Source organism: Bombina bombina, chromosome 7 (assembly GCF_027579735.1).
Source record: "Bombina bombina isolate aBomBom1 chromosome 7, aBomBom1.pri, whole genome shotgun sequence".
Taxonomy (NCBI): Eukaryota; Metazoa; Chordata; class Amphibia; order Anura; family Bombinatoridae; genus Bombina; species Bombina bombina.
Genome location: NC_069505.1, coordinates 442448627 through 442461738, shown reverse-complemented (window position 1 = coordinate 442461738; position 13112 = coordinate 442448627). Strand labels below are relative to the sequence as shown.

At 41.5% G+C, this 13112-nt stretch overlaps 1 protein-coding gene across 1 annotated transcript in view; it reads right to left on the bottom strand.

Moving 5' to 3' along the window:
* The window catches only part of MCM5 (minichromosome maintenance complex component 5), a 47931-nt gene that overhangs the window by 6093 nt on the left and 28726 nt on the right, over nt 1–13112 (bottom strand). Inside the window, exons 6-14 of the mRNA XM_053721381.1 lie at nt 10350–10516; nt 10093–10264; nt 9770–9881; nt 9325–9468; nt 8466–8708; nt 7687–7799; nt 7423–7551; nt 7189–7331; nt 6642–6769 (exon numbers count right to left, since the gene is read on the bottom strand). Of these exons, the coding sequence (XP_053577356.1) occupies nt 6642–6769; nt 7189–7331; nt 7423–7551; nt 7687–7799; nt 8466–8708; nt 9325–9468; nt 9770–9881; nt 10093–10264; nt 10350–10516 (1351 nt within the window). The remainder of the gene's footprint in view (nt 1–6641; nt 6770–7188; nt 7332–7422; nt 7552–7686; nt 7800–8465; nt 8709–9324; nt 9469–9769; nt 9882–10092; nt 10265–10349; nt 10517–13112) is intronic.

Below are 13112 nucleotides of genomic sequence, written 5' to 3'. Positions count from 1 at the left end.
CACCCTGAGAAAAATAGTACTCACTCCTGACCAGGAGGAGATATCCCATAAGGATGAAATCCGTGGACTCATCGTATCTTGAAAAAGAAAGATGAAGCCTGAGTTAAATGCAGCTTAGGCCATCACAGAAAGGGCAGCATCACAGTATGGGAGGCGCAGTGAGAATTATGTCCCGACAAGTTCCCATTGCTTTAAAGCCACCAAATGCTTCTCTTTTTACTGAAGAGACTGATCTGATCTAGGCTACACCCTAGCACAAAGTAGCACTCAGTGGCACCATGGTGCTCTTCGCCTCCTCCTGCTGACCAGGAGGCGATATCCCACAAGGATGAAATCCGTGGACTAATCGTATCTTGTAAAAGAAAGAAAGTGTATTATAACTGTGTTGGTTGTGCAAAAACATAATTTATGCTTACCTGATAAATTTATTTCTCTTGTGATGTATCGAGTCCACGGATTCATCCTTACTTGTGGGATATTCTCCTTCCCTACAGGAAGTGGCAGAGAGAGCACCCACAGCAGAGCTGCCTATATAGCTCCCCCCTCAGTCATTCGACCGAAGGCTAGGAAGAAAAAGGAGAAACTATAGGGTGCAGTGGTGACAAAGTTTAAAAATAAAAATATATATGCCTGTCTTAATAAACAGGGCGGGCCGTGGACTCGATACATCACAAGAGAAATAAATTTATCAGGTAAGCATAAAATATGTTCTCTCTTGTAAGATGTATCGAGTCCACGGATTCATCCTTACTTGTGGGACACCAATACCAAAGCTTTAGGACACGGATAAAGGGAGGGACAAGACAGGGACCTTAAAACGGAAGGCACCACTGCTTGTAGAACCTGTCTCCCAAAAATAGCCTCCAAAGAAGCAAAAGTATCAAATTTGGAAAAAGTATGAAGCGAAGACCAAGTCGCCGCATTACAAATCTGTTCAACAGAAGCCTCATTTTAAAAAGCCATGTGGAAGCCACAGCCTCTAGTAGAATGAGCAGTAATTCTTTCAGGAGGCTGCTGTCCAGCAGTCTCATAGGCCAAACTGATGATGCTTTTCAGCCAAAAGTAAAGAGGTAGCAGTAGCCTTCTGACCGCTCCGCTTACCAGAACAAACAATGAAGATGTTTGATGGAAATCTTTAGTTGCTTGTAAGTAGAACTTTAAAGCACTAACCACATCAAGATTGTGCAACAGATTCTTTGAAGAAGGATCAGGACACAGTGAAAGAACAACAATCTCTTGATAGATATTCTTATTAGAAACAACCTTAGGAAGAAACCCAGGTTTGGTACGCAAAACAACCTTATCTGCATGGAAAATAAAATAAGGGGAATCATACTGTAAAGCATATAGCTCAGAAACTCTTCGAGCCGAAGAGATAGCTACTAAAAAATCTTTCCAAGATAGAAGCTTAATATCCATGGAATGCATAGGTTCAAACGGAACCCCTTGAAGAACTTTAAGAACTAAATTTAGGCTCCATGGCGGAGCAACAGGTTTAAATACAGGCTGGATTCTGACCAAACCCTGACTAAACGCTTGAACGTCTGGGACATCTGCCAGGCGTTTGTGTAGAAGAATAGACAAAGCAGATATTTGTCCTTATAAGGAACTAGCTGATAATCCCTTCTCCAAACCTTCTTGGAGAAAAGACAATATTCTAGGAATCCTAATCTTACTCCACGAGTAACCTTTGGATTCACACCAATAAAGATATTTGCGCCAAATCTTATGACAGATCTGCCTGGAGACAGGCTTTCTAGCCTGAATCAGGATATCAATGACCGACTCAGAGAAACCACGCTTTGACAGAATCAGGCGTCCAATCTCCAAGCAGTCAGACGCAGAGATTTGGATGCGTGAACAGACCTTGGATTAGAAGGTCCCGCCTCATTGGCAGAGTCCATGGTAGAACCGAGGACATGTCCACTAGGTCTGCATACCAAGTCCTACGTGGCCACGCAGGTGCCATCAGACTCACCAAAGCGCTCTCCTGCTTTATTCTGGCAACCAGACGTAGAAGGAGAGGAAATACATAGGCCAGATTGAAGGACCAAGGCACTGCTAGAGCATCCATCAGTACCGCCTTGGGATCCCGGGACTTGGACCCATAACGAGGAAGTTTGGCATTCTGACGGGACACCATCAGATCCAACTCTGGTGTGCCCCATAGCTGAATCAGCTGGGCAAATACCTCCGGATGGAGTTCCCACTCCCACAGATAAAAAGTCCAACGACTTAGGAAATCCGCCTCCCAGTTCTCCTGGGATGTGGATTGCTGAGAGATGGCAAAAGTGATCCTCTGCCCATCGGATTATTTTGGTTACCTCCATCATCGCTAGAGAACTCCTTGATGATTGATATAAGCTAGTGTCGTGATGTTGTCCGACTGAAACCTGATTAATTTGGCCGCAGCAAGCTGAGGCCACACCTGAAGCGCATTGAATATCGCTCTCAGTTCTAGAATATTTAATCGGGAGGACAGTTTCCTCCCGAGACCATAAGCCCTGTGCTTTCAGGGAGTTCCAGACTGCACCCCAGCCTAGCAGGCTGGCATCTGTCGTTACAATGAGCTACTCTGGCCTGCGGAAACACATTCCCTGAGACAGGTGGTCCTGAGACAACCACCAGAGAAGAGAATCTCTGGTCTCCTGGTCCAGATGCAGTTGAGGAGACAAATCTGCATAATGCCCATTCCTACTGTTTGAGCATACATAGTTGCAGTGGTCTGAGGTGTAGGCGGGCAAAAGGAACTATGTCCATTGCCGCTACCATGAGTCCGATTACCTCCATATACTGAGCCACAGATGGCCGAGGAATGGAATGAAGAGCTCGGCAAGTGGTTAAGAGTTTTGATTTTCTGACCTCCGTCAGAAATATTTTCATTTCTACCGAGTCTATCAGAGTCCCTAGGAAGGAAACTCTTATAAGGAGGGAAGAGAGAACTCTTATGTTCACCGTCCACCCGTGAGATCTCAGAAAAGCCAACACAATGTCCGTGTGAGACTTTGATAGCTGGAAAGTTGACGCCTGAATTAAGATGTCGTCTAGATAAGGCGCCACTGCTATGCCCTGTGGTCGTAGAACCGCCAGAAGGGACCCTTGTGAAAATTCTGTGAATAGGGATGTGTAGATACACATCCTTTAAGTCCACGGTGGTCATATATTGACCCTCCTGGATCAGAGGTAGAATAGACCGAATAGTCTCCATCTTTAATGATGGAACTATGAGGAACTTGTTTAGAATTTTGAGATCCAAGATTGATCTGAAAGTTCCCTCTTTTTTGGAAACCACAAACAGGTTTGAGTAAAATCCTAGCCCCTGTTCCTCTTTTGGGACTGGGCGGATCACCCCCATGGTATGTAGGTCTTCTACACAGCGTAAGAACGCCTCTCTCTTTGTCTGGTTTACAGACAATCGAGAAATGTGAAAAGTCCCCCTTGGAAGAGAGCCTTTGAATTCAAGAAAATATCCCTGGGACACAATTTCTAAAGCCCAGGGATCGTGAACATCTCTTGCCCAAGCCAGAGCGAAGAGAGTCTGCCCCCTACTAGATCCGGTCCTGGATCGGGGGCTACCCCTTCATGCCGTCTTAGAGGCAGCTGCAGGCTTCTTGGCCTGTTTACCCTTGTTCCAAGCCTGGTTAGGTCTCCAGACTGACTTGGATTGGGCAAAATTCCCCTCGTTTTGCAGCAGGGGAAGCTGAAGCGGGACCACTCTTGAAATTCCGTAAGGAACGAAAATTAATTTGTTTGGTCCTCATCTTATTTAATCTATCCTGACGGAGGGCATGACCTTTCCCTCCAGTGATGTCTGAAATAATCTTTCAGTTCAGGCCCGAATAGGGTCTTTCCTTTGAAAGGGATGTTCAAAAGTTTAGTTTTAGATGACACATCAGCAAACCAGGATTTAAACCATAATGCCCTGCGGGCTAAAATGGCAAAACCTGAATTCTTTGCCGCAAATTTAGCCAGTTGAAAAGCGGCATCTGTAATAAAAGAATTAGCCAATTTAAGAGCCTTAATGCTGACCAAAATTTCTTCTAATGGAGTCTCCATCTGAAGAGCCTTTTCTAGAGCCTCAAACCAGAAAGCAGCTGCAGTAGTTGCAGGAACAATGCACGCAATAGGTTGAAGAAGAAAACCTTGAAGAAAAATTTTCTTCAGGAGACCCTCTAATTTTTTATCTATAAAATCTTTGAAAGCACAACTGACTTCAATAGGTATAGTTGTATGCTTAGAGTAGAAATAGCTACCTCCACCTTAAGAACTGTCTGCCACGAGTCCCTCATGGTGTCAGATATGGGAAACATTTTCTTAAAAACAGGAGGGGGAATGAACGGAATACCTGGTCTATCCCACTCCTTAGCAATAATATTCACAATCCTCTTAGGGACTGGAAAAAAACAGTGTAAACAGGAACCTCTAAGTATTTATCCATTTTACACAATTTCTCTGGGACCACTATAGGGTCACAATTATCTAGAGTCGCTAATACCTCCCTGAGCAATAAGCGGAGGTGTTCAAGCTTAAATTTAAAGGCCGTCAAATCAGAATCTGTCTGAGGAAGCGTCTTTCCTGAATCAGAAATTTCTCCCTCAGATAACAAATCCCTCACCCCTACCTCAGAGCATTCTGAGGGCATATCAGATACGGCTACTAAAGCGTCAGACTGTTCAGCATTTTTCCTTAACCCAGAGCTGTCCTGCTTTCCTTCTAAACCAGGCAGTTAGGATAAAACCTCTGTGAGGGTTGTATTCATAACTGTGGCCATGTCTTGTAAAATAAATGAATTTGACGCACTAGAGGTACTTGGCGTCACTTGTGCGGGCGTTACAGGTTGTGACACTTGGGGAGAGCTAGATGGCGAACCCTCATTTACTTCTGACTGAGAATCATCTATTGCTCTATTTTTAAGTGCTAATATATGTTCTTTATAGTTTAGACATATCAGTACAATTGGGACACATTCTAAGAGGGAGTACCACAATGGCTTCCAAACATATTGAACAAGGATTTTCCTTGGTGTCAGACATGTTAAACAGGCTAGTAATGTAACAAGCTAGCTTGGAAAACACTGTAATCAAAGTAAATAACACTTAGAAATAAAACGGTACTGTGCCTTCGAGAAAAAAAGCTGCACAAATTCTGCAAAACAGTAAAAAAGCAGTAAACATAACATTTTTTACAGTACTATATAGCCTTAGTAACTTTGCACAGCTATGCAAATAAACAATTAACCCCTTAATGGCAAAACCATATTAAAAAAAAACATCAAAACCGGTAAAAAAGACTTTCAGCACCTTGCCACAGCTTTGCTGTGGCGCCTACCTGCCCTTCAGAACAATTTGTGGGGGAAAAAACCTTTTACAGTCCTCAAACACGGCAGGAACCTCTGGAGAAGCAGTTAAAAGTCTCATAGGAAAAGAAACTGCGCAACCGAGGCGTGAAAATAGGCCCCTACCACCTCACTCTATGTTTGAGGCCTAACAGAAAAACACGAGTGTCTCTAAATTAACCATGTGGGTTAAAAAAACTCTAAAACAAGCCATAATGACCCCTTTAGTCCCTTCAAAAATATGTTATAATTGCATCACTTACTGAATAAACAAAAACGTTTTTACCAAACAGTGTCACCAGTAACTAATGAGCCCTTCATGCAAGCTGAAATTCCTATCCAAGTGTCTGAATACAGCTTACCCTTTCCCCATGGGGATATTGCCAGCCTTTTCTAGAATAAACAGTCTGTCTAGAAAAAAATAGACTGAATACCTTAATGCAGTTTAGTCTGCAAACTGTTCCCCCAACTGAAGTTTTCCTGTACTCTTCAGCCCTTGTGAGAACAGCAGTGGATCTTAGTTACAAAAATGCTAAGATCATCATCCTCCTTGCAGAAACTTCATCCCTTTTCTGCCAGAGAGTAAATAGTACACACCGGTACGATTTAAAATAAACTTTTGCTTGAAAAAATAAAAACCTAACATTTTTGTCACACACTCCTCTTTGCCCTTCCTAGCAGTTAAGCAGGCAGAGACTGACTGTGGGGGGGAAGCTATATAGGTAGCTCTGCTGTTTGTGCTCTCTCTGCCACTTCCTGTAGAGAAGGAGAATATCCCACAAGGATGAATCCGTGGACTCTATACATCTTACAAGAGAAACTGGGGAATGGGTAATAAAGGGATTATCTATATTTTTAAACAAAAATTCTGATGGTGACTGTCCCTTTACTATTAACAGAATTGCACTTTTTCTTTTGTCTCCTTGAGGTGCTGCCTGAATCTAAGGAAGATACTGTATCACATTGTATTCACCACATTGTTTTTTATTCTTCATTTAACATTTATCACATATTTACTTAAACACACAACTCGCCCTTACAGGCAAGGCTTCACAACAATGTTCTAAATGTCTGAGGGATCTCATAGTCTAACAATGTTACATTTATAGCTCTGCAGAATCTATTGGCACTCTACAAATAATAGTAACAATAATACGCTCTGTAGATACATGTGCACCTACAGCTTCCTACAGTTTTCTTTGAAGGTTAACTAACTGAATTGGGGGCCACACGCTCGAAGAATTAACATCCTCTTGCCAGGGCCACCAGCAATCACAAAACCTGATAGAAAACTCATCACACTCACCTGTTTTATAAAGTCCTGGATAATACTGTGTTCAGAAACCTGGGAACCAATAGCAAACCTCCTCTTCATCTGCTTTTCAATACGTGAAAGCATCTCATGATCTTCCTGTGTAGTGAATCCTTCAACACCTGCAAGAATAAGTCAGTGTACAATGAACATTCATATGTATGCATTGGATACTTGTAAAACGTGGCTAATTACCCGTAAGGGTCTCAAGGCGCTGCTCATTTTATGGACCTTGGAAGGATGAAAGGCTGAGTGGACCTCGCCGGGGATCGAACCTGCAACCCTTGGGTTGCTACAGAGCTCAGCCACAGTGCATTAGCATGCTGAGCTATCTGTCCAGCTTTGTGGGACTCACAACACAGCTCGCACATTTTATAAAGCTTCAGCTAACATTTAGAATTGAGGAGACCTGGTAAAGTGTTGAACATTTCTCTCAGTGCAGTACCAGACTTTAGTTTCCTCTCACTGAACAGCTGCCCCATCACATAGCCCATTTCGCTAAGGGGCCACAATACTTCAGAAAACCAGAGTGAATCCTTACCAGAGAGGCTTCCAGACATGGCAGCATCCAACGTAGACACCTGGAATAACCGCAGTGCCTCATCTACATCTGTGTCTGTGGCAAACGGCTGCAGCTTCATCTTACTGAGCGACTCAGAGATACGGACAATGGCTTCCAGTTGCCTACAGCATCAGAGCCACAAATATGTCAGACTTTAGCCCCTTTATAACCCTAGCCCTTTCTAAACTGATATTTCCAGGATGTACCACACACCTGACTGTAATAGGGATGCTGGATCTCTTCTCGCTTTCTCTCTCGTGCTCCCGAGCTCCACTGCGCATTAGAATATACCTGTTCTTTAACTTCTCTGCTGCTTCTGCTGAGAGTCGTGGACCACACTTCCTGTTAGGACGAGACAATTTTAATAAGTCCAAGCTCTCTGTATAAGTTAGCACCTGTTCATTTAACACTAAGTTCTCAATAACCTATAAAGCCCACACCAGTTGTGACCAGCACTAACATTATATGCCCACTTACACTCTGCAATACGCAATATATTTCTTCAGTGTGTTCAGCTCAACCTCGCCCTCCACTGCTTGGGTCTGTGTACGAGCACTCAAATGCACATTCATCACATGCTTGGCAAGAGTCTGCAGAAAGACAGAAGTCACAATGTACCCATCTCCCCCATTCCATAAATACTGCAGTGTGAGAAGAGATGCAAGCTGGGAAGAAACTGTAGGAAGGCCAATCACAAAATGCATATACGTAAATACTGTGCACTTCTACACATGCTCAGTAGGAGCGTATATAGAAAGAATGATCAAGTTTTAATAATGAAAGTATTTTTTATATTTTATCAGTCATAAAACTTTAATTTTGACTTTACTGACCCTTTAACTGAAAGGGGTTTCTCAGAGCTGAAAATGCACCTGCCAACTTCTCAAGCCTAACTCTGCTACATATGTCCCTAATTGGCTTCATCAGTATAAAGTGCATTGTTTTGCAACCAACATAATGACTGTGGCTAACCTTGCCTGCTGACAAGTCTGAATTGGCTCTGACAAATAAAGCAAACTAGTTGGTGGAGTACAATAGTAGGATGTTAAATGGTTTTAAAACTGTTTAGATTTGCTGCTATTCTCTAGTAACAGAAATGTTTTGAAATGACAAGGTATTTACTGTTCCTTCAAGTCTGACAAATGTTCTGACGAGATCTAAGTGACCTACAGTGGTGAAAGGAGCATTCATCGTACTTGAAACCACTCTGCAGATAATGGTACCCCATATAAAATTATCAGAAGTCTGCTGCTTACCATGTCCCTTTGCTCGTTGTGCTCATCCTTCACAATGAAGATCATATCAAATCTGGAGAGGATGGTGGGCATGAAGTCTATGTTCTCTTCCCCTTTTGTGTCATCCCAGCGACCGTAAACAGAGTTAGCTGCAGCCAGCACAGAACACCGAGAGTTCAGGGTGGTTGTAATGCCTGCTTTGGCAATAGAGATTGTCTGTTGCTCCATCGCCTCATGGATGGCAACTCTGTCATCTTCTCGCATCTGAAGCCAGAAATTAGGATTTAAAAAAAACACGAAAAAAAAAAAAAAAAACTGAAATGCCACACATAAAACGGCAATTATTCTGTACAACTCACATTTGTGCACTCGTTCATCTCAGGAAATTACTACAGTTCAATGTTAATACAAAAAACAGGTGCTGCACATAAATGCTATGTACGTGGATTTCTGATGCGTAGAGGACGACAGGAGCTTACACTGTGTGGTTTAGAACCTCCTTATGTCCGATATCTGGGTAGTTCTATAGTGTGCAAAGCTCCAGAGTATTTAGCAAAGCAGATAAAACCGCATATTCAAGTTTATTCATTTAGTGGCCAGTGAACTGTAACAGTACTTATGGTGTGTGAATAGCAGCTGCACGCTCACAGTATTATACTGTTGCTAATCAGAGCTCAGTGTATTATACCGTTGCTAATCAGAACGCACGCTCACAGTATTATGCCGTTGCTAATCAGAACAATCACATAGTATTATGCCATCGTTATTAGAACATGCGCTCACAGTATTATACCGTTACCAATCAGAACTCAGATCAGTAGAAACACATACTGTGCTACTGATGCATAACAGCACGTGTACTTGTGGTAAAATGCATTACCTTATCAAACTCATCAATGCACACAACACCTCCATCTGCTAGCACCATGGCTCCTCCTTCCATGATAAAGTTACGGGACACAGGATCACGCATTACAGAGGCTGTCAGACCAGCTGCACTGCTGCCTTTTCCAGAGGTGTAAACCTGCAGGACACACATAGTCAAAGAATAAATATTAATTCATGTGAATTTGATTTCAAGGCCATATTCAAAGATCTGAGAATAAGTTTTCTCAAAGCCAGTAATGTATTGGGGGGGGGGGGGGGGGGAAGGGGGCAGATGGGGATCAGACCAAAAATGCCAGCTTCTAGATTGACAATGCCACCAATCTAGCAACTAATATACAAAGACATGCGAGACCACAACACTCAGTCTATAGTCATGTGGATAGCTGTACTTGATTACCCAGATGTAAATCAGCTAATTATACAAATATTGCAATTACCCCAATTGGAGAACACCTCTCCACAAACTTCAGCAGCTGAGACTTAGCTGTTCCAGGGTCTCCCAGCATCAGAAGATTGATATCTCCTCTCCGTGTCAATCCGTCTGGGAGTCTGGGGAGAAACCAAAAACATGCAGCAATACTCAACATAAGCTATAACAGGTTCCTATCACTGTTGTGAATCATTGTGTTACTTAGTGGTATAAATGAGCAATACATAACAGGTTAACGAAGCAGCAGTGCAGTAACCACTAGTCATCAGTAGGTTTGAGTGACGATAAGCCCAGTCAATTTAAGCAAACTGCAACAAACTCAATGCTCACCTCTTGCGAGAACCCCCAAAGAGCAGGCACGCAATAGCCTTCTTGATATCACTACTGCCATAGATGGAGGGAGCTATACTTTTAGAAATGGTCTCGTAGATGTCTGGTTTGGATGCCAAACGCCTGAACTCCTCTTCCTCCTGTGGTGTCACGGCACCTGCAGCACTTCTTCCTGAACAGGGTGACGATAACACAATGGTCTGAGCATCACTGTTAGCCAAGGGGAAGGGGGAAATATAACTACACTGATCACTCACCTGTGCCTTCAGTATCCACCAGGATCCCTACTACCCTAATGTAGGAGCTCCGGATCCCCACACCCACTCGATCGCGGCCCTTTGTTGATGTTTTGCCACTCTTTCTGATGGAGTAGATCCCCATGATGGTGACTCTGTTCCCAGGAACCACTTTGTCACACAGGTATCTGTAAAACATTTGATAATTGTAAAATGTTATCCCCTTTAAAGTGTGCTCCCAATAATAATAATACTTGCTGGAGTGTGTTAGGAAAGCTGCACAGAATTAACTGCACATTCAGGTTTATTCTAGCTACTTCAGTATTGTTCATTGTGTATAGAAATAAATTAAGGAGGCCTTAGAGCAGAGATATGAATTACATCTGATCTCCCTGCAGACTCAGCCTATTTAAAATGGACAGATTATTGCAAACAGGTTGAAGTTTTAAAGGGACAGTCTACAAAAATAAAAAAAAATATAATCCCTTTATTATCTATTCCCCAGTTTTGCATAACAGTTATATTAATACCAGGGGCGTATTTAGGTTTTGTGCTGCCCTAGGCACTCAAAATTCTGCTGCCCCCCCCATCCCCCCCCCAGTTTTAAGGCATTTATTTTAGACATAGTTTTTTTGGGGTCAGGGTGTAAAAAAAAAAAAAAAAAAAAAAATGTCTTTTTAAGTAGATATTCACCAGGGCTTGCATTCACTCTGGTCACACACATATATATATATATATATATATATATATATATATATATATATATATATATATATATATATATATATATATATATATATATATATATATATATATATATATATATATATATATATATATATATATATATATATATATATATATATATATATATATATACGTACATATACATACATATACACACACATAAATATATATATATATACACACACATATAAATATATATATATATATATATAATGTGTGTGTACATGTCTCTCATATATATATATATATATATATATATATATATATTACTAAGTCCCATCACACACATATACATATATATACAGTGAGTCATATATATATATATATATATATATATATATATATATATATATATATATGACACCTTTGAAAGAGTGGGGGAAGGGGAGCAGACATGGGGCTGGGACTTAGTAGTGTATATATATATATATATATATATATATATATATATATATATATATATATATATATATATATATATATATATATATATATATATATATATATATATATATATATATATATATATATATATATATATATATATATATATATATATATATATATATATATATATATATATATATATATATATATATATATATACTACTAAGTCCTAGACCCATGTCTGCTCCCCTTCCCCCACTCTTTCAAAAGTGTCAGAAATAGCACTGAGTAAAAGCTTGCTGGAGACACAGCTTTCTTTACTGACAATGCAGCAAAAAAAGAGACAGCATTTTTTCAGTTAATAAACATACCCCCCTTGTCGGCTGTTTTCTCCATACTGACAGCCCAACCCCCGCTGCTGCCTTCACTGAGCCACTCACCACTATGTTCCGTCACCGTGCAAGAGCAGACATTCTCCAGCTGTCATCCCTGCACTTCTCCACTCCACAGCAGCCTGATTTTACCCCAGGAGTGTCGGACACATGTTTAGGAACAACTCTCTCCAGTCTCTGGCTCTCCGTGTACAGCTAATTTTAGTGCTCACATACCGGCATTTCAAAAGCAGTTATTTTTGCTTCTTAATGTGGCTGGGCAGTGGGCAGTATATTAGGCATGCATTGCAAACTGAGCTTATTAAAAAGGCAGTATTTTTTCTTTTCTTTTCATTTTAGAGCATGGCAAAATTTACTGAACCTTATTTCCCCCCTGCCTTTTCAATAAGCTCCGTTTGCAATGCATGCCTAATATACTGTCCCACTGCCCAGCCACATTAAGAAGTAAACAAAGCTGCTTTTAAAATGAGCGGGTCAGGTCTGCGTATTTAAATAGATCAAGAGTTGCTCAAAACTTGGTTCTTAACCTAATGCCGCCTCCTCTGCTATTTTATTGCCTAAAGGCTCGCTACACACAGTATACACAAGCACACACTGTGTAACTGTACAGGGCAGGCAATCAAATATCAGAGGAGTAGGACGGGCGGCATTAGATGAAGCCACGCCACACTTACTGTACAGTGTACACAGCTAGCCTTCTGACTCTGTCAGCGTGCGAATGCTTTAGGCTGCGCTGCCCTTCCCTACCTACCTGAGTTAAGCCGGTTCAGCCCACTCCAGTCCTCCGGCTCCTCTCCAGTCTCCACTGATCATCACATCCATGATCCAAAAGTTCTCGCGGCTTGCTAGACAGGAAGGCGGGCGTCAATTGACATGGCAAAAAGCCGGTCACGTGACAACCGCGCTGTCAAAATTTGAATTTTTTTTTCTTAACTCCTCAGCACATATTTAGTGCAACAGAGAAGTGCCGCCCCCCAAAATCTGCCGCCCTAGGCACGGGCCTCGTTGGCCTATGCATTAATACGCCCCTGATTAATACCGTTTTACCTCTGTGATAACCTAAAATCTAAGTCTCTGCAAACGGCCCCCTTATTTCAGTTCTTTTCACAGACTTGCATTTTAGCCAATCAGTGCTGACTCAAATAACTTCACGGGAGTGAGAACAATGTTATCTATATGACACATGAACTAGCAGTGTAACTGAAAACCTGTCAACATGCACTGAGATAAGAGGTGGCTTTAAAGGGCATATAAATTA